This window comes from Spermophilus citellus (genome assembly GCF_964194105.1).
Source record: "Spermophilus citellus genome assembly, chromosome: 17".
Taxonomy (NCBI): domain Eukaryota; kingdom Metazoa; phylum Chordata; class Mammalia; order Rodentia; family Sciuridae; genus Spermophilus; species Spermophilus citellus.
This window is the reverse complement of record NC_138199.1, coordinates 52,119,652-52,146,084: the sequence shown is the minus strand read 5'-3', so window position 1 is coordinate 52,146,084 and position 26,433 is coordinate 52,119,652. Positions and strand designations below refer to the sequence as shown.

Genomic DNA, 26,433 nt, shown 5'->3' with positions numbered 1-26,433 from the left:
GTTGCCTAGACTGGCATAGATCTTGTGATCCTCCTGCCTCAGCCTCCTGAGTAGCTGGGAGTACAGGCGTGCACAGACATACTCTGCACCTACATACTTTTAAGGACACACACAATATGCATTAAGGTGAACAAGCCCTGGGATTGACTGGCCTGAAGAGACTGAGTAGGGCTTTGTACTAATTAGGATACAAGGTTCTGCTGTTTAACAAATGCCCAATTGACAAGGCATTCAGACCCAAAGAAATCTATTCTGCTCTCACATGTAAGTGTGAGCAGAAGTAAGCAAGGGAGGACATGGCATCTCATGGTGTTGGGGACCCAGTTTCCTCTGCCTCATTTCTCTACTCTCTGCAACATGTGCCTTCCATTTGCGGTCTAGGATGGCTGTTTCAGTTCCCACCATCACATCTGCATCCCATCCAGGCAAGGAGAAGACACTTGGTTCCTATTAAGGGCAATCATTCTGCTCATCTTCCATTGGTCAGATGTATAGTCACGTAGCCACACCTAGCTGTAAGGAGAGCTGGGAATATAGTCTGACCTGGGGCCTTGTGCCTAGCTAAACAGTGAGCTTCTGCTACCAAAGGAAGAAGGAGGAACTGGTTATTGGGAGACAATTATTAGTCTCTGCCATGATTGACTTCCTCCATCAATACTTCTGGGGAAGGTGGCAACATGAACAGGGGCCTATGATGGCAATGGGGAAGTGTCCCCAAGGTTGGTGGATTCCAAACCATGGGACTCTTTTCCCTAGCGGTCAATCAAGAAGCCAGCAGTGGTTGACTTGTAGAAGAAAAACACGGTAGTCACAATGTTGCCTGGAAAAGGCTCCCCACCAAGTTTTAGTTCCTCACTTTTTCTCTTCCCATCCAGACTCTTGCTGTCTTTAACTGATGGAGGACAGCCTGTGTCCCCTTGGAAGTTCTGAAGAACATAAGTGAAACTGTTCTATTAAGGGCCCTCTGGTTTCTAGGAGCCACCAGGGGTGTCTCATAGAGAAAGGGTAGAGAAGGTGCAAAGACCTGTCATAGGACAGAGCAGTCAGGCCCCAGGGAACCTGGACATCCACGGGGCTCAGGGCTGCCCTCTCTGCCTCACTAGGTTCCCCCTCAGTTCTCAACTCTTTTTATCCCTTCATCGTGTATTTACTGAAGTCAGAAGCACATAAGGTTTTCTTTGTCCCCTCTGTGGACCAGCGTATTTGGTAGTCAGCTCAAGACAGCAGTGTCAGCTCCTGAGCCTCCACGGCCTTTCCAGCTCAGCTTTAAGGCCTCTGGCTTCTTGTTGGCTCAAGTGTATCTTCCCTGGGGAGGAATCTGATTGGCTCAGGATGCACAAGCCACAGATTGTAGGCTTCCAATAGATGGGCTGTCTTTGAATCACGTGATCACCTGTGTCCAATCAGCCTGGCTGAGGAAGCGCAGGTTCCTGTGGGAGGGAATGGTGGGTGTGGTCACTCCACCTACCAGTTGGTGGGGAGCAGATGTCCTTGTGGTAAAACATACCTGGCACCAGGATGTGGGGAGCCATTCTGACACATGATTGGGTGACTCCCGTTAAGGGCCTGAAGCGCTTTGGCTTTGTCGAAGCTTTCCCGACCCTTTCCTGATGAGAGAGCCCATCCGTGTGGGGGTGTGCCTGACCACTGACCCCGGGGACCCAATCACTGACCCTGACCTTGGAGTGCAGCCCCCCCTCAACCTTCATTGGATGGAATTCTCCCCTGAATCTCTTGTTCCCCAAATAAAAGGCTACTCCCCGGCGTGTTCGCTCTCTCTCTCTCCTGCTAGCCCTGAGTAATCCTCGCTGCCCTGCTGGGCAGCTAGAGGTGGGAACCAGAGAGGTGAGCCGTCTCGGACCTAGCAATATAAATAAGGTAACTGAATTTGTGTGTTTTATTTCAATCTCTTCTAACTAACTTTATGCCTAGAACCTCATTAATGAAACCACTGCGCAGGCCACGTGGTAGAATGGCTAACTCAGTCGGTAGAGCATGGGACTCTTAATCCCAGGGTTGTGGGTTCGAGCCCTACGTTGGGCGCCAATTCTACCACGCGGCCTGCGCAGTGGTTTCATTAATGAGGTTCTAGGCATAAAGTTAGTTAGAAGAGATCGAAATAAAACACACAAACTCAGTTACCTTATTTATATTGCTAGGTCCGAGATGGCTCACCTCTCTGGTTCCCACCTCTAGCTGCCCAGCAGGGCAGCGAGGATTACTCAGGGCTAGCAGGAGAGAGAGAGAGCGAACACGCCGGGGAGTAGCCTTTTATTTGGGGAGCAAGAGATTCAGGGGAGAATTCCATCCAATGAAGGTTGAGGGGGGGCTGCACTCCAAGGTCAGGGTCAGTGATTGGGTCCCCGGGGTCAGTGGTCAGGCACACCCCCACACGGATGGGCTCTCTCATCAGGAAAGGGTCGGGAAAGCTTCGACAGAGCCAAAGCGCCTCAGGCCCTTAACGGGAGTCACCCAATCATGTGTCAGAATGGCTCCCCACACCAGGACACCATTTAAAGTATGATGCCCACCTGGGAATCTTTGTGCGCAGGGCTTCATACAACACTGATCTCCCAGGAGCATCACAAATTCTATACTAAGAGGACTGCCAGAAAGCCCTGGGTGAATGGGGAATCATTTAATTGCATCATTGATGCACAGCTCTGAGAAACCTGAACACCGTCTAGTTTCATAAAGAACTTGGACAGAGACAACTGATACAGGCATTGGAGGACCTCACCCCCACCCAAGTCTCTTACCTTTTATTCCACAAGCCCAGAAGGTTGGCAGAATTTTACCTCCCTGGGCATGGGACAGGTTGGAGGACACTGGCCAGATAATCAAGCCCTTGCACAGCTTTGCCTCCAGAAAGTGAAAGACATTCCCAGTCTTTTTTATTTTTTATTTTGAGACAGAGGCTCACTAAATTGCTGAGGCTGGCCTTGAACTTGTGATCCTCCTGCCTCTGCCTCCTGAGTCACTGGGATTTCAAGTGTGCACTACCACCCAGCTTGCCCATTGATAAGGGGCTGATGTGTCCCAGCTATGTTGTTCCCAAGGCAGTAGCTATGAGTCCAGAGGGGACAGGTGACCCAGGCCCAGCCATCCTGAGGTAAACAGGCTTCTTCAGTGTCTAGGGAGCTGTGTACTCCCCCTGGCCTTGCTGTCTATGAACCAGGATATGTGCCTGCCATCTTGTAGTTACAAGGGGACCAGCCCTAGAGGAAGCCCATGCTGAGAGAGGCAGAGAAGAAAAACTGGCAGAACTTGGCCTTGATGATCCCCAATCCACATTCCCAATCAACTCTCATCATGGCCCGGGTCACCTCATCCACCCCTCCTTCCTAACTGAACTGTGATCCCCCAGGTCCTGGAAGATGTGGGTTGGTCACATGCTGGCCCCTCTGGAGGCTTGGTCAGATTGAATGGGGGAAAGGGAATTCTCCCTTTTCAACCTGAACGAGGAGGCAGGCAGGCTGCCTCGGCTTCCACAGGCAGCCCTCTTTGGACCATGAGGCTGTCCCACTCAAGATGGCACCCTGATGACATGAGAATCATCCATGTGCCACACCTGCTGCCCCAAACTGGACTCTCGGTCACTTGGTCTAGCTCACTGTCTCTGTGCCAAAGCTGGGTCCAGCCAGGGCTCTTATTCTTTGTGCCTGAAAGCATCTCTCTCCTGGTGTCACTTCCTTGGAGTAGAGCTCACGGAATTGGAGCTGCCCTCCTGTTCAGGGTGTCCCAGCTGTGGGGACACCGTGCGTGGGCTTGGATTCCAAGAGGAGGCAGCTGGTTCCTTCCCAAGTGGCTTTTGTCTCATCTGCCATCAGAGATGGATGAAGGTGCTGTGCTTCTCGTCCCACACTCTGTGTTCTCAACATGGCTGTGGCATCATTGGCTTTGAGACCCTTGTCATTCAGCTCATTTAGCAAGCAGGTCCCAAACCAGGTATCAAGATGCGGAGGTGACTGTGCCATGGTCCCTGAGCTCCCTCCTCCATAAAGAACCCGCGGGTGTCCTCCAGGTGCGAGATTTTAACCCATGTATGAAAAGTGGCCTAAGTCGCCTTCCAGTGTGGCACCTGCTTAAAGACCTGAGAGACAGTGGACAGGGCAAAAGTCATTGCTTTATGACACTGACTGGTTTCAGTTTTGATCCTGGGCTTTAGTTTCCCCACTTAGAAAATGGGACTAATATTAGTGCTCACCTCCCAGGGCTGCAGGCAGCGGGGACCGTAAAATGCCTGGCTCACTGCCACCCCGGGGGCTGCAAAGGCCTGCTTGGCTTCTCCTCGAACCCCCCAACTACCCCCTGGCTTGGTCCTTGACTGTGCCCCAAGTGACCCCTCTCCCAGTCACCCCCCTTTGCAGGATGCAGTTTGCCCTCCAACCCATCACCACGTAGTGTCCCTTGGCCAGTTCTAAATAGATACAGCTCCTCACAGCCCTGTCCTGGAGTGATCAAAGTCACTCTGCACTGGAAGAGGTGGTCTGGGGGTGTGTTTGGGACCTGAGGCAGATTCTTCATGGTGCTGCAGCCCTCCCCCTGGCAGGCCAGCTCCACCTGGTACCTTTTTGTTTGTTTGGTACTAGGGGTTGAACTCGGGGTGCTCTACCCCTGAGCTATACCCTCCGCCCTTTTAATTTTCTTTTTCTTGAGAAGGGTCTCATTAAGTTGTCTAGGCTGGTCTTGAACTTGCAATCCTCTTGACTCAATCTCTCAAGTAGCTGGGATTATAGCGGGCACTACCATGCCTGGCTGGCACTTGGTACTTTTGAATCCTGGAGTAGTCTTGGCCTCATTCTGCCTGGCCTGAGCAGAGGTCCTTGTGATGGAGGCCCTTGGTCTCCCTGGGATCTGCTGACCATTGGAAAGACTCTCAACCTGGGAGTTTGCTGTGGTTTGGATATGATTTGCCGGTGTCCCTGAGGGCTTCATGTGTTGAAAATTTAATCCTCACTGTAAGCTATTAAGAGAGTGGTAACCTAATCCGACTATGAAGGAGCAGGGCCACTAGGGGTTGATTAGGAGTGGAGAAGGCCACCAAGGGGGAGTCCCCATGAATGAATACTGCTGGCTTTAGAAGAGGGAGAGAGCGTAGGGGCTATGGACAAACACACACACACACACACACACACACACACTTGCACCTACCCCCTGTATCTGCCTTGTGATACCCTATGTCACCTTGGTACTCAGCTAGCAAGATGGCCATCATCAGGAGCAGCCTTTCAACTTTGTTCAGACCATGAGCCAAAATAATCCTCTTTTGGTTAAAACTCACCCAGCTGGTGTGTCATTGGCAATAGCAAGTGGACTAAGAGAGGCGGCAGCTCCTTGGATTCTGACTCCTTGAGTCCAAATGGATGCAAACTTGGCATCAGTTAAGAGGTGCCATTGGAGGGCTCCTTGAGAACTGAAAAATGAACCCAAGGATCCCCCAGACATCAGAGCTGGGACACGCAGCACATGGCTTCTCAGCAGAGTAGCAACAACAGGTTGTGGACCAGACCATTTGTCCTCATATGACAGAGGACTCAGAGCAGCAGGTCAGCTAGAGGCATTGCTGTATCCTTTCCCTGTGCGTCTTAGGGGAGGCAGTAAGAAATGAGTCAGCGTCTGTTTGGGCTTCGCTGCTGTAGAGCATGGCGTCTGTCCCAGCGCTGGGTATCTGGTTTGGGGAAGCTCCTACCCTTGGAGTCCAGGAAGCAGGATGAGTGCAGCCAGCCCCTCTCCCAGCACTGGTCTGCGCAGGCTCCCAGGAGGGAACTGAGTCCAGTTGGCTTCCAGTGTGGGGCCCTGAGCAGCACCTGCTCCCCATCTGCTGCCTCCTGCTGCTTGGTAACCTGAGCCTGTCATTGACCAGAACACCTGGTAGCAGCAATAAAGCAAGCAAAGGATGAGTAGCAGGCTTTCCAGGGACCTAGACTTCATGGCCATTCTTTGCTCTGCAAATCCTCCAGCCAAGCACCGCCCTGTGCTGAAGTGCCCTGGGCAAAGACGGGCCCTGTCCTTAATGAACTTCATCTATGGGACAGGCAGACATGGAGATGACCGATAGAAAAGCCACGTCAGTCATCACTAGTGTGCAAGACATGAAGGATTAAGATTTTAGATGCTCAGGGTGTGATGGGAGTTACAAGGGACATAGGGAAGCCCCCGTGAGAAAGTGACCCTGAGCTGAGGCTTGATGGATGAGGAAGACTCAGCTACTAAATGGGGTTGGGGAAGAGGTTTCAAGGACAGGAGGCACCAAGGCCTTGGGACAGACAAGGGCTTGGTGATTTCTGGAACTGAGGCCTGGAGCATGGAGAGCAGGGAGCCAGGAGTAGGTGCAGGTCAGGGGCCAGACCACCAGGCATCAGGAAGGATTTGTTTGTATGTAACAGGCGAATCAAGGGATTTAAACGTCCTTCTAGCATGTCTTCAAAGGACGCTTTTTTTTTTTTTTTTTGCTGGTTACATGGCTGCTTGCTACAAAAATCAATTTTCTGTTCATAGAGAAGAAAAGGGAATGGATGTTGGATAGGCAGTGGCCAGAGTGCCCCAGAGGGACACTTAGGCTGTGGTAAGGGGCATGACCTTAGATCTAAGTACAGCTTGGGAGCCACAGAATGTTCTAAGCAGGGGAGTGATGTGCAGTGGGGAAAAGCTGCAGGACTGAGCCGCAGCAGCACACACAACTGGGCACGTGCATTAGTTCTGTAGGGCTGCCATGACAAGTTACCCTGAATTTGGTGGCTTAAAAAATAGAAATTTATTCTGGAGGGTAGAAGTCAGAAATCAAGGTGTGAGCAAAACCATGCTGCCCCTGAAGGCCACAGGAAACCCTTGCCTTGTCTCTTCCTGGTTTCTGGTGGCTCCTGGCAATCCTCAGCATTCCTTGGTTTGTAATCTGCCATCATGTGGCCTTCTTCCCTGTGTCTCTGTAGCTGTGTCCAAATCACCCTCTTTTTCTAATTTTTATTTTTTTTTATAAAGACATCACTTGTTGAATTGAGATCCCACCTGAACTTAGTGTGACTGCATTGTTACTTGATCTTTTTTCTGTTTCTAAAAATGACCATAGTCAGATGAGTAGCTTAGGACTTGGATATATCTTTTGGGGGAACACAATTTAAATACCCCATGGCGTGCAAGGACTCAAGTGCTACCTAGATGCTGGCTTCACTAAATTGAGTCATTGGTTTCCCCTTCACCCATGCATCATAGAAAAGTAGCCCAGGATTTAGGGAGGCAGACTTCACCCAGTTGCTGGACATTGGTCCCTCCCTGGCCCCAGCCTCTTCTTCTCTCAAAAGAAGGCAAAAAGAAGAGCGTGGGCTTCTGGCACAAGGTCTCAGTTCATGGGGTACATACTTCTTGAGCACCGAGTATCTGAGAACTTTGAGCCATGGGCACAGAGGTGATCTTACCCTCCCAGTGTGTCAGGGTCTCCTAATTAAGGCAGAAAAAGACATTTTTTTTTTGGGGGGGGAAGGGTAATTGAACCCAAGGGTGCTTTACCACTGAACCACGTCCCCAATTCTTTTTATTTTTATTTTTTTTAACAGGGTCTTGTTAAATTACTGAGTTTGGACTTTAACTTGTATTCTGCCTTGCCTTAGCCTCCCAAATCACTGGAATTACAAGTGTTCACTAACACTCAGCTCGCCCATTGGTTTTTCTTTTGTCAATTATGTTTTTGTTTTGTTTTGCTTTGCTTTGTTTAGTACCAGGGATTGAACCCAGGGGCACTTTGGCACTTTACCACTGAGCCACATCCTTGGCCCTTTTTACTTTTTTTATTTTGAGATAGGGTTTCACTAAGTTGCTTAGGGCCTCACTAAGTTGCTAAGGCTGGCCTTGAACTTGCAATCCTCCTGCCTCAGCCTCCTGAATCACTAGATTACAGGCATGCGCCACCATACCCATCAGAAACAGACATTTAAGTGGTTTCTTTAAAATTGTAGGATAACTGGTGCCCCGTAATAAACTGCTTTTTTTGTGTGTGAGGTACTGGGCCTCACACATGCTAGGCAAGTGCTCAATCACTGAGCTACATAAGTTATATAAGTTTCTACCCAATGAGTTACGTTTTTATTTGAACTGGAGGCTAGGGCAGGAGGTGAGCTGTAGCCACAGCTATGACAGTTTTTTTTTTTTTTTTTTTGTCCCAGCTGAACATAAACTGGCTTCAGAGTTGGGGGTTTTCAGACTGTCAGATGCATAGTGTTGTCCAGGGCCCCTGTAAATTTTTTGCATTGAGGACAAATATAATAAAAAACTACTCAGCTGCAAATCTCAAGAGGTAGGTTGGGCATCAGCAGACCCACTTTGGTACGCCTGTCTTTGCATAGGTTGGAGAGCATAGACCTGGCAGGTGATTTTTGGTATCTTTTGTTTTGCTTCTTTTTTTTTTTTCCTAAGTATTGTACAATTTTTTTAATACCTTTATTTTATTTTTATGTGATGCTGAGGATCGAGCCCAGTGCCTCACGTATGCCAGGCAAGCGCTCTACCTCTGAGCCACAACCCCAGCCCTTGCTTTGCTTTTGGTTGAGGTGGGGCTGCCCACCAGAGATTGGTGGGGATGGGAGAGATTGAGCCCTGGAGGGAAGAAGAGGGCTAGGCGGGGGCAGAAGTTGCTGTTTCTTCAGGGAGGCTGTGATCCCTGGCATAAGATGGCTTTGGTGCAGTGGGAAGAGCTGGAGAGCAGTGCATCTTCCTCTGGGCATCTCCTGGAACCCCAGGGTTGGCAGCTGTGGCAGCAATAGGAAGCAGCATTCTGACACGGGCACTTGCCCTCACCCTGGGGTGGTGGCATCAGGAGGGCCTCCTTAGGGGCTTCATGGGTAGAATTCATTAACCCAATAAGTCTGGGCCCATGTGACAATTGAAAATAGCAGACACAATTCACTCCTGATCACCAAAAATGTTGGATGATGATTTGCAAGGGTTGGAGGTCGTCCCTGGGCAGATAAGGTCAGAAGGTCAATAAGAAGTGATGTTTAAGCTGAGCACTAAAGAAACAGGAATCCACTGAGAGGAGAATACAGGGGCTGTGATTCTTCCTGTGTGGTGGCCTGAGACTGTCAGAGGAGTTCAATCTGTTTAGTGGGTGCCCAGGGGTGCATGGGGGCATGAGAGAAATGAAGCCAGAGAGAAGGGGGGTTGGCTCAGGCTGACACTTCACATGCCAGGCTCAGAGGTTCGCATTTTACCCCAAATACAGTATCTCCCGGGAGCCCTGATAGCTGTGGGCAGAGTGATGTGACTTCAAAAAGCATTTGAGATAAGCTTGACTCCTTTCCAGGTTGGCCGAGGGGTGGGCCATCTAGAGGCAGGAGGGGGAGTGGTGCAGAGGCGGTGGGGACACCCCACTGTACCCCCCCCCGTCTCTTTACTCATTTCCCCCAGCCTGCCCGACCCCTGGTGACCAAGTGTGACACTTGGCAGAAGAGCAGAGTCTGCCTCCCAGCGGGTGAATAATGCAGGAGTCCCTGGTTCCTGCTGGACCTGGGGCAAGAGCTGGCTGGGCAGCTGGCAGCTTGGCAGGGATGACGTTGTTTGCTCTGCTGTGTCTGCAGCCACCACCGCTGGGCAGATTGATTAATGACCCATGGTGCCCAGGGCATCTCTGCGGTGGCTGCCAATGGAACCTGCCCACCGTGCCTCCTGGCCACCTGGCCTCCTATGTAGGTGCTCCTGGGCCAGCTCCAGGAAGTGATGACATTGCTCTGCTCCCTGGATCTTCTACTCTTCTCCAGCCTCCTGTAAACCCTGGCCCCAAATGCTCCCCTGGGGGAGAGACTACAGAGAGGACCCACCCCACCTCTATCTGCCTCCTTCCATATTTGATCCCCCTCAGGCACACAAGAGAGACTCAAAATTATGACTCAAAGGATTCTGTGCTTTTTCTCTCCCCATTAACAACCCTCTGGTGCTGGGCACAGTGGCCACGCTGTCATCCCAGTGGCTCTAGAGGCTGAGGCAGGAGGATCGCAAGTTAAAGCCAAACTTGACAGCTTAGCCAGGCCCTAAGTAACTTAGGGAGACCCTGTCAGTGGGGAGCCACAGTGTGTTACCACGCCTTCCAGTTCTGATGCACCGCGGGGATCTGAAAGATCACTGTTATCTGGCCAGGTAGTGCGGGACTCGGTCTTTTCCCCTGCTCGGATAGCAAGGGCAGTCTTCTGAGTAGGCACACCCCTGGGGTTGAGCTACATTCACCTATTCTTTTGTAATCTTACCGTTTTGTTCTGTTTGGGATAGAATGTTCCATGGAAACTCCCTTTGTGTGTCCCCTTCTCTTGCTCTGCCTTTGGGCGTGGCCTTCCTAGATGTCAGTCAATCTGCTGACAGCAGACATCAGGAAGCTAGACTCAACCCCCCCCCCCCAAACCTGACCCCTTGCGTCATTTGAATGGCTTCTCCCCAATAAAAGGCTTCAACACATGCTCTTTCTGTTTCTTGGTGGACCCTTAAGGTCAGAGGAGCCGTCCTAGGACCCAAAGAAAAAGGTATCTCTGTGTGATTATTTCATGCAGCCCAGTTCACCTGAGTGACCCTAAGTGTTTAAGTCATGAAACATGGCACTTGTCTCTAAATAAAATACAAAAAGGACTGGGGGTGTGGCCTAGTGGTTAAGGGCTCTGGTTCAATCCCTGGTACAAATGAAAAACAAAACATCTCTGGTGACCCTGGCATGGGCTCTGCATCACTCTGCTGGAGGGCCCGAGTCTGGGTGTTCTGTTTACATGTGTCCCACCTCCACCATCAGACTAGAACTCCCCAAGATCAGGTCAGCTTCCTCTAGACTGGCACCTTCAGAGATCCAGTGTTTTCCCTTAAATTGGCTGCTCCCCAAGGGCAGGGACTTTGTGTTCCCCGCTATCTGGGAACTCTCTGAAGATAAGGCTCTTCTTAGGGCTGTTCTGTCTGTTTCTCCCTCATTTCCCTCGAGCTGAACTAGGTCTTGGTTGTACTCTGAAGGCACAGGGTAGGGGACGTGGAGGGGGTTCAGGATGAACCTCCGGTTTGTCTGCAATGGCAGGGCTGGGCACAGGGGCAGCAGGCTTGCTGGGAAGGGGTCGGGGCCAAGTAGTGAGCTGTCTAGGGCCGAGGGGGCTCCAGGGCTCTAAACTAGCCCTCTGGGCCACAGGTCCAGTGCCCTGGGACGGGGTGACTTCTTGTATCCAGCAGACTGAGTGGGGAGGAGCAGAGGGCGTTTCCTGGCCTGCCTGACTCCCCACGCCTCCTGTGGCTTTGTCTTGGGCACCTGCAGGAGGACAACCACAGCTACTATGTGTCCCGTGTCTACGGCCCCAGTGAGCCCCGCAGTCGGGAACTGTGGGTGAACGTGGGTGAGGCCAACCAGAACCAAGTGAAGGTCCACAGGATCCTTTCCAACACCCACCGGCAGGCCTCGGTGAGTGACCAGGGTGCCCGGCGTGTGTGTGTCTGGGTGGGAGGCTGCACTGTGGGGACCTGGGAGCAGGCATGGCAGGGGCCTGAGGTCTATGATCTGGGGGGGGGGCTTCTTAGGGGATCCCATGAGCTCACCCAGAGTGGGGGTGCCTGCCTTCAGTCCTAAGGGCCTGCCCTGGCCATGTCTACCCCCCCACTCTGTCCAGACAAGCATGGGGAAGTGTGGGTGCCCAACCCTTGGCTTGTGGCTTGGCTCATGCTGACTCTCTCCCGTCCCCTGCAGAGAGTGGTGTTGTCCTTCGATTTCCCTTTCTATGGGCATCCTCTGCGGCAGATCACTATAGCAACTGGAGGTAAGGCGAGCCAGCAGGGCCCTGGGGAGGTCCGGACATCTTAGGCTGAAGGCAGGGGTCTCAGTGGAGAGGGGGTTGATAGACGGACTGGAGAGGACGCAGGTTTGCTGTCTTGGGTGCCCCATCTCAGGAGGGAGATCAGGACTGTCAGAGCATCCCCCTCATGCTGCACGTGTGCGTGTGCGTGTGTGTGTGTGTGTGTGTGTGTGTCTGTGTGTGTGTGCGTATGTGTGTCCTGCTAGGTCCCTGTGGTCCCTGGGTCTCTGAATCTGAGAGAGAGGAAGAGGAGACCACACTGAAAGCCTGGGTTCCTGGGACCAGGCTCCGTGTTGCTCGCAGGAGCCCATCTGATTCCCACGCACTTCAATTCCGGGTGCCACTTCCCTAGGGATCCAGGGAGGTGGGAGTCACCTCCTGTTCCCATTTGCTCCACACACACCAGACCCAGAGCCACCAGCTCTGGATGGGATGTAGGGGTCTGAGGCTCTCTTCCAGCCTTGGGGAGAAGACCCCCAGGAGCAGCCCCTGGAGGCCACCTCCGGCAACCCTTCTGTGCCTCTCCCCCCCAGGCTTCATCTTCATGGGTGATGTGATCCACCGGATGCTCACAGCTACCCAGTACGTGGCCCCCCTGATGGCCAACTTCAACCCTGGCTACTCCGACAATTCCACAGTGTCTTACTTTGACAATGGTGAGGGCAGATCTCAGAGTGTAAGTCATCAAGCCCCAGGGATCTCTTGGTCCACCCTCTTTAGAGGAGCCCCAGGCTCAGAGAGGGCAAGGGACTTGGGCACTATCACACAGCCAGACAGCCACCCCACCTTTCTGTGCTAGTTCCTCAAAAGAAAGACAGGAACAGAATGCAGCTACTTGCAGAGTCTGGTGAGATGACAAAATCTATGTGTGTGCTCTTAATAGAGGTGAAATAGATGTCAGGGGCCTGGATGGTTCTCACTCTCACCCAGGAGAACAGACATCTCCTGTCCTTTTCATCTCAAGGGGTCAGGATTACAGGAAGGAGGGGCCCCACCTGGGGTTAGAGGTCTGGGGGCTGAAGCAGGACCTCTGGCTCCACAGCCTGGAAGCTGGGCTGATGTCTGGGGGCTGCCCAGCTCTCCGCCTTCTCAAGTTTGCCGTGAAGCCCGTCATCCCGAACGGAGCAAACCCCTGGCCAGTTCCGCTCTGGCTGTCCAGCCAGGTCTCTGCTCTTCTCCTCAGGGACAGTCTTTGTCGTTCAGTGGGACCACGTCTACCTCCAAGGCCGGGAGGACCGGGGCAGCTTCACCTTCCAGGCCGCTCTGCACCGTGATGGCCACATTGTCTTCGGCTACAAAGAGGTGAGTGGGCCCCGATGCAGAGACTGGATCCCAGCCTTCCTCCCCCCAGCAGGTGTTTGTAGGGAGTCCGCAACACACCAGGCATGTGGATGCTAACAAGCCTGCTGCAGGCCCCATCTGGGCCCTGTCCTTGTGGAGTGGTAGCCGTGTTTGAGAGATAGACAATAATGGCAGGGACAAAGGCACAATCAACACTGTGACAAGTGCTCCCGAGTAGAGGCGCCTGGTGCCAGCAGAGCCTGTCAGGGGGGCTCTTCAACCTTGTCAGAGGCCAAAGGAGGCTTCCCCAAGGAAGAGAGACGGGGTCTGCGGGATGAATGGGAGTTAAAGAGCAGAGTGGAGCGTGTTCAGGGGAGAGACGGGCACGTGTATCGGTCCTGTGGCAGGAGAGATCAGAGCTGGCACTAAGCTCTGGAGGAAGGCAGCGTGGTCGGAGGGGCAAGAGCGGGGCAGGAGGATGCAGGGGAGCAATGAGATATGCTATTTGAAAATGGCCACTCTGGGCTGGGCGCAGTGGCACATGCCCGTAATCCCAGTGGCTCAGGAGGCTGAGGCAGGAGGATCGCAAGTTCAAAGCCAGTCTCAGCAAAAGTGGACTGCTAAGCAACTCAGTGAGACCCTGTCTCTAAAAAAAAATACAAAATAGGGCTGGGGATGTGGCTCAGTGGTGGGGTCCTCATGAATTCAGTCCCTGGTACAGAAAGGAAGGAAGGAAGGAAGGAAGGAAGGAAGGAAGGAAGAAAAAAACAGAATTGGGAGCTGGATTATATGAGGGAGGAAAGAAAAGTCCGGGAGGACAGGAGGCCCCGGCTCTCCGGCTGCACAGAGGTGCTGTTCACTGAGGGAGAGACAGGCTGGAGGTGATGTGGGGAAGACTGGAGTTTGGATGGGAGTTTGGGTTTGAGGTGCTTTTGAGTCCTCCAAAGGTGACGCTGGGCAGGCAGAAGACTCTGGAGCTCAGCGGGAAAGTCAGGGCCGGCCCCAGGGAGCTTGGGGGTAGATGGAGCCTCTTCTCCCCACTGCAGATCCCTATGTCCGTCCTGGAGATCAGCTCCTCCCAGCACCCCGTCAAAGCAGGCCTGTCAGACGCCTTCATGATTGTCAACCCATCCCTGGATGTGCCAGGTGAGTCCCCAGGGATCCAGCGGAGACCCGGGCGGGGTAGGACCCAGCTCAGCTAGAAGCCAGGCCAATGGGGTTGGCGCTGGGAGGAGTGAAGGATGGCAGAGACTTGGCAGCCAAGGAGAGAAGGGGCACGATGAACCCCAGCGCTTCTCTGGTCACAGCAGAGGAACCATTTTTTCCAACCAAATGTCCAGTGGGAGGCAATGGTTTGGTGGAGGGGAAGGAGCCAGAGCCTTCAACTCAGGCATCTGTTGCTTTGGGGAAATCCCCAGAGACACCAGGGGAGGGTTTTTGAGCCTCCCAGAGCACAACCAGAATGGCTTCCGCCCCAGGTGAGTCAAGGGCTCTCAGGAGTGTCAGGAGACAGGGGATCCATCAGGAGACAGGGGATCCAGCCTCAGCCACACCACAGTGACCTCTGTCCTTTGGTAAACCACATCTTCCCTCTAGTCTCAGTTGTCTCATCTGTAAAATGGGGGAGTAACTAGAGGGGTGCTTCCTCCCGGGTCCTCCTCCTGTGCTGACATCTCCAGGAACCACAGCTCCTTCTCTCCTACTGCAGACCCCCAGCCAGTGTCCACAAGGGTCTGATTCACACTCCCCAGGAGGCTGTAGGTGTGTCACCCACTGCTTCATGACCCTGGACCCAGAGACTCTCTGGCCTGGCCTCTTTTGCTGAGCTGTGTGTACCAAAGTCCCACTATGTGACCTGCAGGAACCTAGGCAGGTCTGGGGAGAAGCCATTGCTGTTCTTCTCCCTCCCACTCATGCCTGATGGGGCTGGGGACATTCTGAGCTCCACCCTGCCATACCAGGCTGGGTGAGGATGAGCCTAGCACCTGCCAAGGCTCCTTCCAGTAGAGGGGCTGGGCACCACCATTCTGTGCAACCCAGGGCTTCTAGGAGCAGTGTCCTGGCCTGTCTGTGTTGGCGGAAGCCAATCAAGTCCCCTGAGCTCAGTTGAGAGACACAGAGGAAGATAGTCCTGCTTGAGGTTCAGCCTGACAGAGCCTCTGCCCCTGAGTCTGCGGGCAAGGACCAGGGCTTTGTTAGAAGGCTTTGTCTAGCACCTTCTATCCGCCAGGCTGTCAGCACAGCGTGTCAGCTCAGAGGCAGAAGCCCGGCTAGAGTCCAACTCTCCACCGGTGTGTGACCCCTGGCAAGTCACTGACCTCTCTGTTTCTTGCTTGATCTGTGTCGTCGGGTAGGAGAGTGGCACTTTGCCTCCCACAATTCCTGTGATGATGAAGGCAGCAGTGCATGGTGTTTGGCTCAGTGTCAGGCATGTGGGGACTGTGGTCCCATGTTAGAGTGCCTTCCCTGCCGGCCTTCACAATCTGGCAGCACCTGGGACTATAGCAAATGGTGCAGGGGTAAGAGCAGGTGACACTGGTATATCACAGGTCAGAGGCCACAACCACAGCACTTTCATGTGGCTTTTGTAATTAGTGGCAAAAAGTCACAGGCCATAGTGACAGCGCTCCCCAAAGTTCCTTCCTGGGCACTTCCCCCTTTGAGACACGTGCCATTTCTACAAACTGTTATTTCTGTTATTTCTGAATGCTTTTCATTATCTTCATTCATAAAATTACACATACTTTCTTCCTTCATTGATTTTTGAGATAGGGGTCTCCCTGTGTTGCCCAGGTGGGTCTCTAACTCCCGGGCTCAAGCAATATTCTTGCCTCAGCCTTCGAAGTAGCTGGGACCACAGGCAAAATTATATAGTTTTTCATGAATAAACGTATCTGGTCTAAAATTTAAAAAGATACAAAAAGACACACAGAAAAGGTTAGATGAGAACTCTCTGAACTCCCAGAGCCTGCAGGGGCTGGTCCACACTCCCCTTAGCATCTGCTCTAAAGATTGGTTAGCACCTGGACAGCCAGCTGTTACCGTCTCCATATCACCCTGATTGTAGGAAGTAGCTAGTGTGTGTGATAAATTGTCCCAAAATTTGATGGCTTAAAACAATAAATATATTGTCTCGGTTTCTGTGAGTCAAAGCATGATTCATCTGGGTCATCTGCTTCAAGGTCGTGCACAGGCTGCGGTGTTAGCCCACGTTCTAGTGATGGAGGGGCGGGGGGGGGGGAGGAATCAGCTTCCAGGAGCCCACACATACCATTGGAAAGATGCAGTTCCTCAAGGAGGCCTCCTGGTCCCTTGCCTTGTGACACTCCTCAGGATGGCTCACGACCTAGCAGCAAGTTTCCACCTGAACAGGCGAACCAGACAGCAGTAGAGGCAAGCAAGATGATTGAATATTGATCATTTTTTGCCATAGTCTACTGGTCAGAAGTAGGTCACTAGGTCAAGGCCTAATACCAGGAGGTCATTTTAGAGTCTGCCCACCACACTGATTTTAATCCCCAGGCTCAGCATTTTATAGCCTCTCATTAATTCTTCCCCACAATAGGGTGAGTGAAGTCTGTACATTTGTGCTATTCTGAATGAGGATACACATGTGCTCAGAGAGGTGGATCAACTTGCCTGTGGCCACATAGCTATAAAAGGAAAAATGCAATCCCAGATCTTCAATTTAAATCCTGGACGCCTCCACGGAGGCTTTCTTAATCTGACCTGCCCTCATCCCACCCAGAGGAAGGAATTCTTTCCTTCTTGGCTCTCCCAGACACCCACAGCCCTATGTGCACACCGGCTGTCTCTGGGGACAGTTCTTGGGGTCTGGGCTTTATTTCCTTCCCTTCCTCACCCTGCATACATGGAGGAATCCAGTGTGGGCAGGCGCTGGTCTGTTTCAACTGTGCCTCCCTTGGGACGTTGTGCAAGGCCATCTCAGGAAGTGTGCGTTGGATCAAGCTGTTGAATGAGGGTGAAGTAGAGGAAGTCAGGTCCCCAGGGATCTGCATCTGAGGCTCTTCTGTGATTCAGGAATAAAAGCCTATTTTAGAGGGAGCCAGGAGGGGGTGGGGAGGGCTAGAGGGTGGGGGGGAGTGGGAAGCACAGCCCACCTGAAATAACAGAGGAGGCAGCAGAGGTAGGAGGGAACCCACAGCCTCTGGAGAGGCTGCTGGAGTCTGTGTCCCCGGTGCTGCTGGGCCTACCTGCCAGGTGAAAGCTGGTACCTGACCCCTAGATCCTGCCTGGTGCTTCCTGCCCCCTGTCTCCCCGCCTTCCATCCCCTATTCTTGTGGCTGCTACATCTGGTCATATCACCCTCTGGCTCTCTGTTGCTACAAGATCAAGGCAGAAACCCTTGGAATGGCATTCAGAGCCCTGCACAGCAGGGCGCAGCATATTGGCGCATTTCCAAACCCTCCCTTTACCTGCTATGCTCTTCCCAGGCAGCCCTTGTCCATGTACCCTGCGTTCTCCAAGTATGCCACGGGCTGGCCACATCTTTGTGACACAGTTTCCTTGTAGAAAATATTCTCCACCTAACCCTTTCTACCACTTGACAAACTTTTACCCATCCATCGTCTGACCAGGATGGTGCCTCCTCCACGGGGAAGTTTGGCTTCCCTTTCTGCCCTGCAGGCAATTTTGATATGGAGGGAGTCCTACTGCCCTGCTCAGCTGCCTTCTCCCCACTGTGGGCTGTGAACCCCCAAGCCTAGGGGCTCTCTTGTTAAGGAATGGGTACAGCAGAGACCCTGTCCTCTGCTCTGCTGTGACTCAATGTGAGAACAGAGCCTGATGCCACTTGTGTTTGGGCGTGTTTTGGAAATTGCATTCCTCTTTTATCTGAGTTTAGTATGGGGAGTGAGCATCGCCTTTAGGGGGTCTGGGAGCTCATAAATTTGTATATGGAACAGTGAGACGCAAGTGGAGCACATTCTCATTCGTGTGTTTTTCTGGGATACTCTCTCTGGCCTTCATTGGATTTTTAAGTGGGCCACATAGTGTGTGCAAGGCTCTGGGTTCCGCCCCCAGCACTGCAAAAATAAAAATAAAATGGGCCTCTGTGAAATAAAACGAAACCTCTGTTTTGGGAAATGAAGGTTTTTCTGTGGCGAAGAGGCCAGGTTCCTCTAAGTCTGATATTCCACCCTGCAAGTAGGGAATAAGCTTGGGTTAGGTAGAGCTGCCAATAACAGCGAGCCCCAAATAAGTATGGATTGAATGAGATTTTCAGGCAGAGCCCTCTGGTCTGCAGATCCTGTTATCTCCATGGATATTCCCACTGTCCAAACCCAGAATGGGTGGCATCTCTGTCTTCATACCCAATCATGGCTCTTCCCCACCTGGGGCCATGTGAGGAGTGGGCTTTGGTTCCTCACTAATCAAGACCCACGTGGAGCCCAGGCAGCAGGCTTTTCCCTCCCCGCTGTGCTGAGCAGGTTTGAAGCCTCACAGTCTCCCTCCTGGGGTTGAGGGAAGACGGTGAGAACCACCAGAGTTCTTCTTACCATTACTTTCCTCCATAAACTGTTCGGCATGTTTCGAGCACAGACTGAAAAACAGACTTTGATGAAAACAAAAGCCATGTGCAGTTAGCAGCATCTGTTTGCAGAGGTGCTCAGAACATCGGGGGTGGCCTAGACACCATGCCCAGAGGGACCACCAGAAGTCAGTAGAATTTCCTCTATTCATTCGCTTAAGAAACTCTTTATTTCATGGACTCTATAATAGCAACTTGAGCGTAGCCAATGTCAAAACTGACAGATTCTGAATTAGTGGAATGGGTTAGTGAGGATTTGATTAAGCCAGGGCTCCAAATTGCAGCCTGCCTTTTGGCTGGCCCCAGAATGGCCTCGGACGGCCCCAACATGCTGTTCCACCTCCTTTTCCAGAACTTGCCTTTCCAAGGCAGACTTGAGACCAGATGTGTGTCAGAGGCCTGTGCGATGCCTCCATTCCAGGCTGTCGGTAGGGGAGGTGGAGGTCCTGGGCTGGCCACAGAAGGAGAGGGACCAGCCAAGTAAGGATGCTAGGGGAGGAAAGTTCACCAGATCTGGCCCATTTCCTCTTCTCATCTCTCCTGATAAAGGATCCTTCAAAGTGCTCTTCCTTGGAGTTTGTTTGTTTACTGGGGATTGAACCCAGGGGCACTTGACCACTGAGCAACACCCACAGCCCTTTTTTTAAAAACTTTGAGACAGGGTCTCACTATGGTGCTCAGGGTCTTGCTAAATTGCTGAGGCTGACTTTGAACTTTCGATGCTCCTGCTTCAGCCCCCCCCTCCCCTACCCCTGCCAGTTGCTGGAATGAATAAATGCAGACTGTGCTGGGACCACACCTGGCTCCTTGGAGGCTTTTTTAAAAAATGTATTATCTTTTTAAATACCTTTATTTGTCTATTTATTTATTTTATACGGTGCTGAGGATCGAACCCAGAGCCTCACACGTGTGAGGCAAGCGCGCTACCGCGCTGAGCCACAGCCACAGCCACAGCCACAGCCACAGCCCCTCCTTGGAGGTTGTTAATCTGCTTGGGGTCCTCTCCCCTCTTGCCCTTTTCTCTGCTGGTCCCTCCTCCTCTGCTCCTGAGTCTGGTCTCTTCTTTCTCTACCCCTTTTCTATTTCGCTTTGATGCCAGGAGGAATCCTCCTACCTTCCCAAGGGTTGGGGTCCCTGCTAGGGCTCAAGCCATGATTATTGAATGACCAATCAGATAAGCAAAGGAATGAATGAATGCAGACTGTGCTGGGACCCCTCATCTTACTTTTTTGGGGGGACAGGGGGTAATCAGGGATTGAATTCAGGGACACTCGACCACTGAGCCATATCCCCAGCCCTAGTTTGTATTTTATTTAGAGACAGAGTCTCACTGAGTCACTTAGCACCTCATTTTTGCTGAGGCTGGCTTTGAACTCACGATCCTCTTGCTTCAGCCTCCCTAGCTGCTGGGATCACAGGCCTGCGCCACCACACTGGGCTTACATTTTTTTATACCATGACCTCCTGTTCTCGGGGGATTTTGGAGGCTGGACCTTTCAGTGTCCTGGGTTCTTCTGACGGAACCAATGTTCCTGGTAGCTGATATGGAAAAAAAAAAAAAAAAAACAGGACACATAAACGCCTCTTTCTGAGCCATGAACATGTCTTGACAGGGCAGCAGCATTTTCCAGGACTTGAGTGACTGGGAGCAGAGACAAACCAGACCTTCCCAAACTGCCAGAAATGCGGCTCTGGGGCAGCCCCCATGCTGGTTCTGGAAAGCATCCGGGACAATGCAGATGGATGTCATTGTCCTTGGGCAAGCCCCAGATGTTGCTGAAATGATCCAAAGGCAAATAGGCGGGGATATTAAGGATCCTGTTTACAAAAAGTAAAAAATCACCAAAGCCATACCTCAAACCAGTGCGAGCTGGCAGTTGGAGGAAGCCGGTATTTTCAGTTGGAGACATCGCCACACACTCAACCACATCCCCCTCCCTGCCACCATTCATCGGCCGCTGGTCGGGCCGTTTGGTTTTGGAGGACATCTGGCCATCTCTGGCTGCACACTTGCCCGGAGCACATCCCTAATTCTGCCCAGCTCTGCCCCAGTTCCTGGTGGGCGGCTTCCCCAGAGCCCTACCCTCCCTGGCTGCTGCTCCTGTGTCTCTGTCCTTAAACTCAGCTTCCATGACAAGTGCAGGTCTCCATATGTGCAGAGTCCCTTTGTCCCTCCCATTCCTCCCTCCCTTCGACCAAGGGTGAGCTCTGCCCTGCATCCTTGCAGGTGGAGACTCCTGAAAGCCAGCTCTTCCCCTTCTTTGGGCTCTAACCGAGGAAGAGGTCTGTCTGGTTTTCTGTGGCCATCTGGGGATAGCCCTTTTGGAAGGACCACAATCTGTGGTGGGCGGGGGAGGAAGGGTGTGTTTCCTTAGGGCTGAGGGCTGATGCTATACTAGGCTGCTGAGGTTTGCATGACTGTACCCCATTCATGCAATTCTCAGTCATTTCTTGAGGCTCTGTTAATACAAGGCCTGGTGCCATGGGCAGGGTGCAGAGATAAATACAAGGGGGAGCTCAGAGCCTGGTAGGGAGAGGGGCAGAGCAGGAAAGGAGATACTGACCAAGCAGTGTGACAGGTGGCACTGATCATTGCACAGGGAGTGGTGAAGCTCAGAGGAGGGGCCACCCACTGCCCGAAGTCTTCAAGAAGGGGATGGCCATTCTGCTGAGCCTTAAGGCTGAGGGAGGGAGTAAAAGGGAAAAAGGTTTCCAGTGGACTGCAGAGGGCACAGCTAGGCAACCTGGAAGGCAGAAGCGGGAGACCTGGAGTTTCCCATTCAGTTTTTAAATCCCATTGGTGCCTGAAAGGGATGATTTTTCTCAGAAGGAAAGATGGATCCTGGGAGTAGTGGGTGGGGATGGAGCTTCAAAAGCCTGCCTAGAATGTTCTTGTCCTCCATGGAGAGGTTCCCAGTCCACAGGCCCCCTTCTCATAGCAATGGGTCACACAGGTGGTGCCATGTAGCATAGGAGGACTTTGGTGCCTCATTGGACACATGAATTACAAAAACCTGCCCTCCTCACAAGACTGGGCATTCTCTGTCAAGTCTCACTCTCGCCTGGCAAAGGGTCTTTCTGGTGTGTGTGTGTGTGTATATATGTGTGTATATATATATAAACCTATGTGGGGCTGGAGCTGTGACTCCATGGGAGAGCCCTTGTCTAGCATGTACAAAGCCCTAGGTTTCATCACTAGCACTAGAAAAAAAATCTGTGTGTATCTGCCTGCGTGTGTGTGTGTTTGTATGTGTGTCCATAGAGGGGGCGTGGGTGTGCCTGGGGGTGCACATGCATGTCCAGGCTCTGTGTACTTTGCTCCCCTCAACTCATGAAGGGGTCTGACTCCTCTTAGGACCACAGCAGCCCTGTAGATAGCTGGAAGTTGCTGACGATGTCTCTGAGGCTTGCCTCCTTTTCTCTGAGACTGAGGGTTATTTAGGAAGAAAATAAACACACAATCATTCAATCCTTTGGATGTTGGCTTAATTTCTTACTTTCAAAGACAGATATGTAAATGTTTCCATCTGACTTAGAAACACAAATAGGAACTCTCTAGACACCCTCTCTCCCCAACACCATGTTTAGCAGTTCCAAATGGGCAGCTGGAGATCAGCCCTGGTGGAAGTATTTACACCATGGAAATTGGCCAGAGCTACAGTGGGGACTCCTCAGCCCTTCCTCACCTGACCCCAGGCAACAGTTGAACACTCATTTGTAGATGTCTTTGATGATCTTCTGGAGCTGCCTTGGCATGGATACCTGAGTTGTAAGTCTGGTCTCTGAAAAAAAAAAATTATGTGGCCTTGGGCAAGTAATGTCCTTTCCTTGATCTCACCTTCTTCCTTATAAAATGGGGAGACTGGTAACATCTTGTCTGTGAACCCTGGAAAGTCATGAGGGTAAATGAGATGATTCAGATCCTGGTAACTTCCTAATAGGAGCCCCAGGGTGGGCAGTGCCAGGTCTGTCTGGTGTGTCACTGAGTGCTCAGGACCTAGCAGGGTCCCCAGGACAGAACAGGTGCCCATACCTGTGTGCTGAAGGAATAAATGAATATGGTACACAGTGGTACTGGGCTTTTGTGCAAGCTTTCTCGTTTAATTATCATAGATATTTCCCATTTAAGGCTGTGGATAGGCTTGGTCAATTAAAAAGTATTGTACAAAAATGTGTCAGTCCATGGATTAATGTCTGAATCTCAGCTTCCCCATTTGTGAAATGAATTGCGGGACACTTGACTTCTTAGCTCTCTGTTGACTCTCTGTATTTATTTATTTATTTTTCGGTGGGCACAACATCTTTATTTATTTTTATTTTTTTTATGTGGTGCTGAGGATCGAACCCAGCGCCCTGCGCATGCCAGGCGAGCGCGTTACCCCTTGAGCCACATCCCCAGCCCTCTCTGTTGACTCTCAACCTGACGAGTCTGAGTCTCTAGAGCTGGGCCCATCTCCTCTCTGATGCAGCCCATACCAGGGTGGGGCTCCCCTGGTGGGCACCTACAAGGGCCCCCTGGACCCCCGTGCCACCCACTCCTTTTAGCTATTTTTCTGAGGAACAACGTGTTCCTGGGTCTGCCGGGCAGGGAAGCGGGAAGAGAAAAGCAGGGGGAGGCTTGGATCTCATCCCAAATCATGTGGCTCTAATTTAGGAGTCCATGGCGGGGAGGGTGCCTCGGGCTGGAGAAGTCATTCTGTGTGGCAGGGAAGGAAGGATGGGGCCAAGGTCCTCCCACTGCCTTCTCGGGAGGGTTGGTAGGTGGGGGTGGGGGTGGGGGCGGGGAGCCTCTGCGATCAGTCCTCTCTGAGCAGCCCTTGGAGGGGCATGGTAGATTCACCCCAACCCCCAGCACCCCCAAGCCAATTCACCACTTGGGCTGTGATGTCCCCCACTTTTCTTATTGCCTTATTCTCTAGGAGGGAAAAAGCAAGAAACAGCTTCTACTCTGGCATAGGAAGAAAGAAGGGAAACCAAGGAAGAGGTGGCAGTCCCTGGAAGAGAAGCAGCCTGGGCCTCGGGGCCAGCAGAGGGAAATGGAGAGGCCCACAGGACTGGGCATTTGAGGCTGAGAGAGTGAAGGTGGGGGACCAGTTGGTCCTAGTTAGACAAGATCGTGGTCAGGCACCTCTGTGGAGGATCTCCAGTCTGTCCACAGCAACCTCCACAGTGGTAGGGGGCTGCAGGGCCCACTAGGGAGTCTCAGACAAGAACCATTCGGGGAGAGAGACGGGGAAGAAAGGGTGGGGGAAGAAGTGAGGCATACTTTCTCTCCATGTTCAAGTTTATAAACTAAACTTTGGTTAGGGAGGAGTTGGAGGGGCTAGGAGGGCCTGAAAGTGCCCTGGAGTCTCAGCTACATGAAAAACAAAGACAATAAAGGAGTTGGGAGCCGCATGGTGGTGTACACTTTATAATCCCAGCTAACCAGGAGGCTAAAGCAGGAGGATTGCAAGTTCAAGGCCAGCCTCAACAATTTAGTGAGAACCTGTTTCAAAATAAAATTTCATAAGGTCTGGGGATGTAGCTTAATGGTAGAGCACTTAAGCATGCGTGAGGCTTAATCTTCAGTAACACACACACACACACACAACACGTTAGGACTGAGAGGAAAGAGGGGCTCATGTATTAAGTGGCTCTTGGGGTCCGGGTGCTTTATTTATATAAGTAGCCTAATTTTCAGGACCACCCCATGTAGGGGAAGACTAGTCCCATTTCTGAATGGGCCTCACAAAGCCTACATCCCTCATCCAAGGTCACCCAAGTAGTAAAAACAGAGCTATCTGCCTGGTCACAGTAACCCCAACTTCCCCCTTCCTTTGTGACTACCCTCCTGATCCAGGGCTTCTCTTCCTCCCAGTCTCAGTCAGTCCTCCCAACTCCCTTGCCCTTCCTACCCAGCCCAGAGCTGTAACCAACTCATGGATAACAGATGGATTCCCTTAGAAAAGTGGGAATGGGGGGCTGAGTTGTGGCTCAGTAGTAGAGTGCTCGCCTGGCATGTTCGAGGCCTTGGGTTCGATCCTCAGCACCACATAAAAATAAATAAATAAAATGGGGGTATTGTGTCCAACTACAACTAAAAAATAAATATTAAAAAAAGAAAGAAAGGGGCTGGGGATGTGGCTCAAGCGGTAGTGCGCTCGCCTGGCATGCGTGCGGCCCGGGTTCGATCCTCAGCACCGCATACCAACAGAGATGTTGTGTCCGCCGAGAACTAAAAAAAAAAATAAATATTAAAAAAAAAATTCTCTCTCTCTCTCTCTCTCTCCTCTCTCACTCTCTCTTTAAAAAAAAAAAAAAAAAAGAAAGTAAGAAAGAAAAGTGGGAATGGTCAGTGCCAACATTTCAAGCCCAGGCCTTCTGGCTGCATTCAGAGGGACCTTTGTTTAGTTCCAGGGACCTTTGCTAGCACCAAAGCCAGAGCAGTTTCCTTTTCATTGCTTAGAATGACATTGTACAGGCTTGAATGTTTCAGGGGCTGAGTGTGCACTGGTACCTTCAGCAGATCAGTGTGGTGTCCTGGGGAAGGAGTGAACTTTGGCCCCAGACCAAAGAGGGTTCAATCCTGGGATAAGCAGGAGGGAGCTATTCCAAGATTGAGGATAAGTAAGTGATGACATAGAGCTGAGATATTCTGCTAAGCAGTGGGTGCCCCCTGAATCCTTCACACAGGAGGAGGGGTGAGGGATAGGGCACTAGAGGCCTTCCATTGCATGGTGGCTCTCCTGCTCCCTTGGGAAATTTTCCCCCAAACCATCTAGAGTTGAGTGAGAAATATTTCCCTACCGACTCTGGGCTTCTAGTACTAAAAACTCAATCCAAAGTAGCTTAAACAGAAAGGGGAGTGCACTGGGGAATATCAAAGTAGAACAAAGAACTAAACGAGGAGCTGAACAACTGGGAAAATGGGGGCCAGAGAAGGTTTTGGAACCACACTAGTACTTCCTGTTCCTTTCTATAAAATAGCTTTATTCTGTGGCTATGAGACTGGAAACACTGTCATTCATGGGTTGGTTAGTCGAAAAGTCTCAGGGAAGATCTCTGATTGGTTCATCTCAAATCTGTCACCCAGACCTGAACCAATCACTGTGAGGCGGGGTCATGGAAGACAGCAGCTTCAGTGTGCTGGGCACTGTTCCCCCAAAAGGAATATTGTTTCCAGAAGGAGGAAGGGCGTTGGAAAGACCACACACTCAGTGCCCTTTCTTCTTGTGGGGAAGCTCAGCAGCTGGCTGCCGGCCTTGCAGAGCTAAAGGAAACCAACTCCAAGTCCTGGTTCATGAATGGACATGGTGTGGTCATGAGAAATATCAGCACATATAAGATTGCCATTTTAAGATAAGTATTTTCATCTACAATTCCAGTTTTTTTCCTCCAAAAGGTGTTGTGGCAAGTGTCTCTGTCTTTCTACTTCACAGACCAGAAACAGAGGCTCAACTGACTTGCCCAAGGTTAGCTAGCAAGTCAGGAGCAGAACTCGAATCAGAACTTGGGTTGTCTGACTCTGAGGTCCTGAGGGTAGTTTCTGCAGGGATCAAGGTAGGACTTAAACCTGGATCCAGACCCTGAACCTTGCTCAAGCCTCCATCCAGGAGGAGAAAGTGGTCAACAAGAGACTGTAGCAGAGCGCTCACGGTGGGTCAGGTTCAGGACCTGAGGCTCACAGTCTAATGCCCAGAAGGTCTACACAACCTGGTAAGTACAGTGGGAGGAGGACACCTAGCCAGAGTACGGACAGGAAGGAACTGGTCAAGAGGTGCCACTCAGGGACAGAGGTCCTGAGCCAGATCTGCAAGAGTG

The 26,433-nt window shown here is 51.7% G+C and overlaps 1 protein-coding gene across 2 annotated transcripts in view; it reads left to right on the top strand.

The window, feature by feature from the left end:
- PLXDC1 (plexin domain containing 1) overlaps positions 1-26,433 on the top strand; it is a 63,955-nt gene that overhangs the window by 19,842 nt on the left and 17,680 nt on the right. Inside the window, exons 3-7 of one of the 2 annotated variants that reach the window (XM_081271272.1) lie at positions 11,267-11,410; positions 11,693-11,762; positions 12,332-12,454; positions 12,982-13,100; positions 14,126-14,225. In XM_081271272.1, coding sequence (XP_081127398.1) covers positions 11,267-11,410; positions 11,693-11,762; positions 12,332-12,454; positions 12,982-13,100; positions 14,126-14,225 — 556 coding nt within the window. The remainder of the gene's footprint in view (positions 1-11,266; positions 11,411-11,692; positions 11,763-12,331; positions 12,455-12,981; positions 13,101-14,125; positions 14,226-26,433) is intronic. The other variant, XM_081271273.1, reaches the window with a different exon arrangement.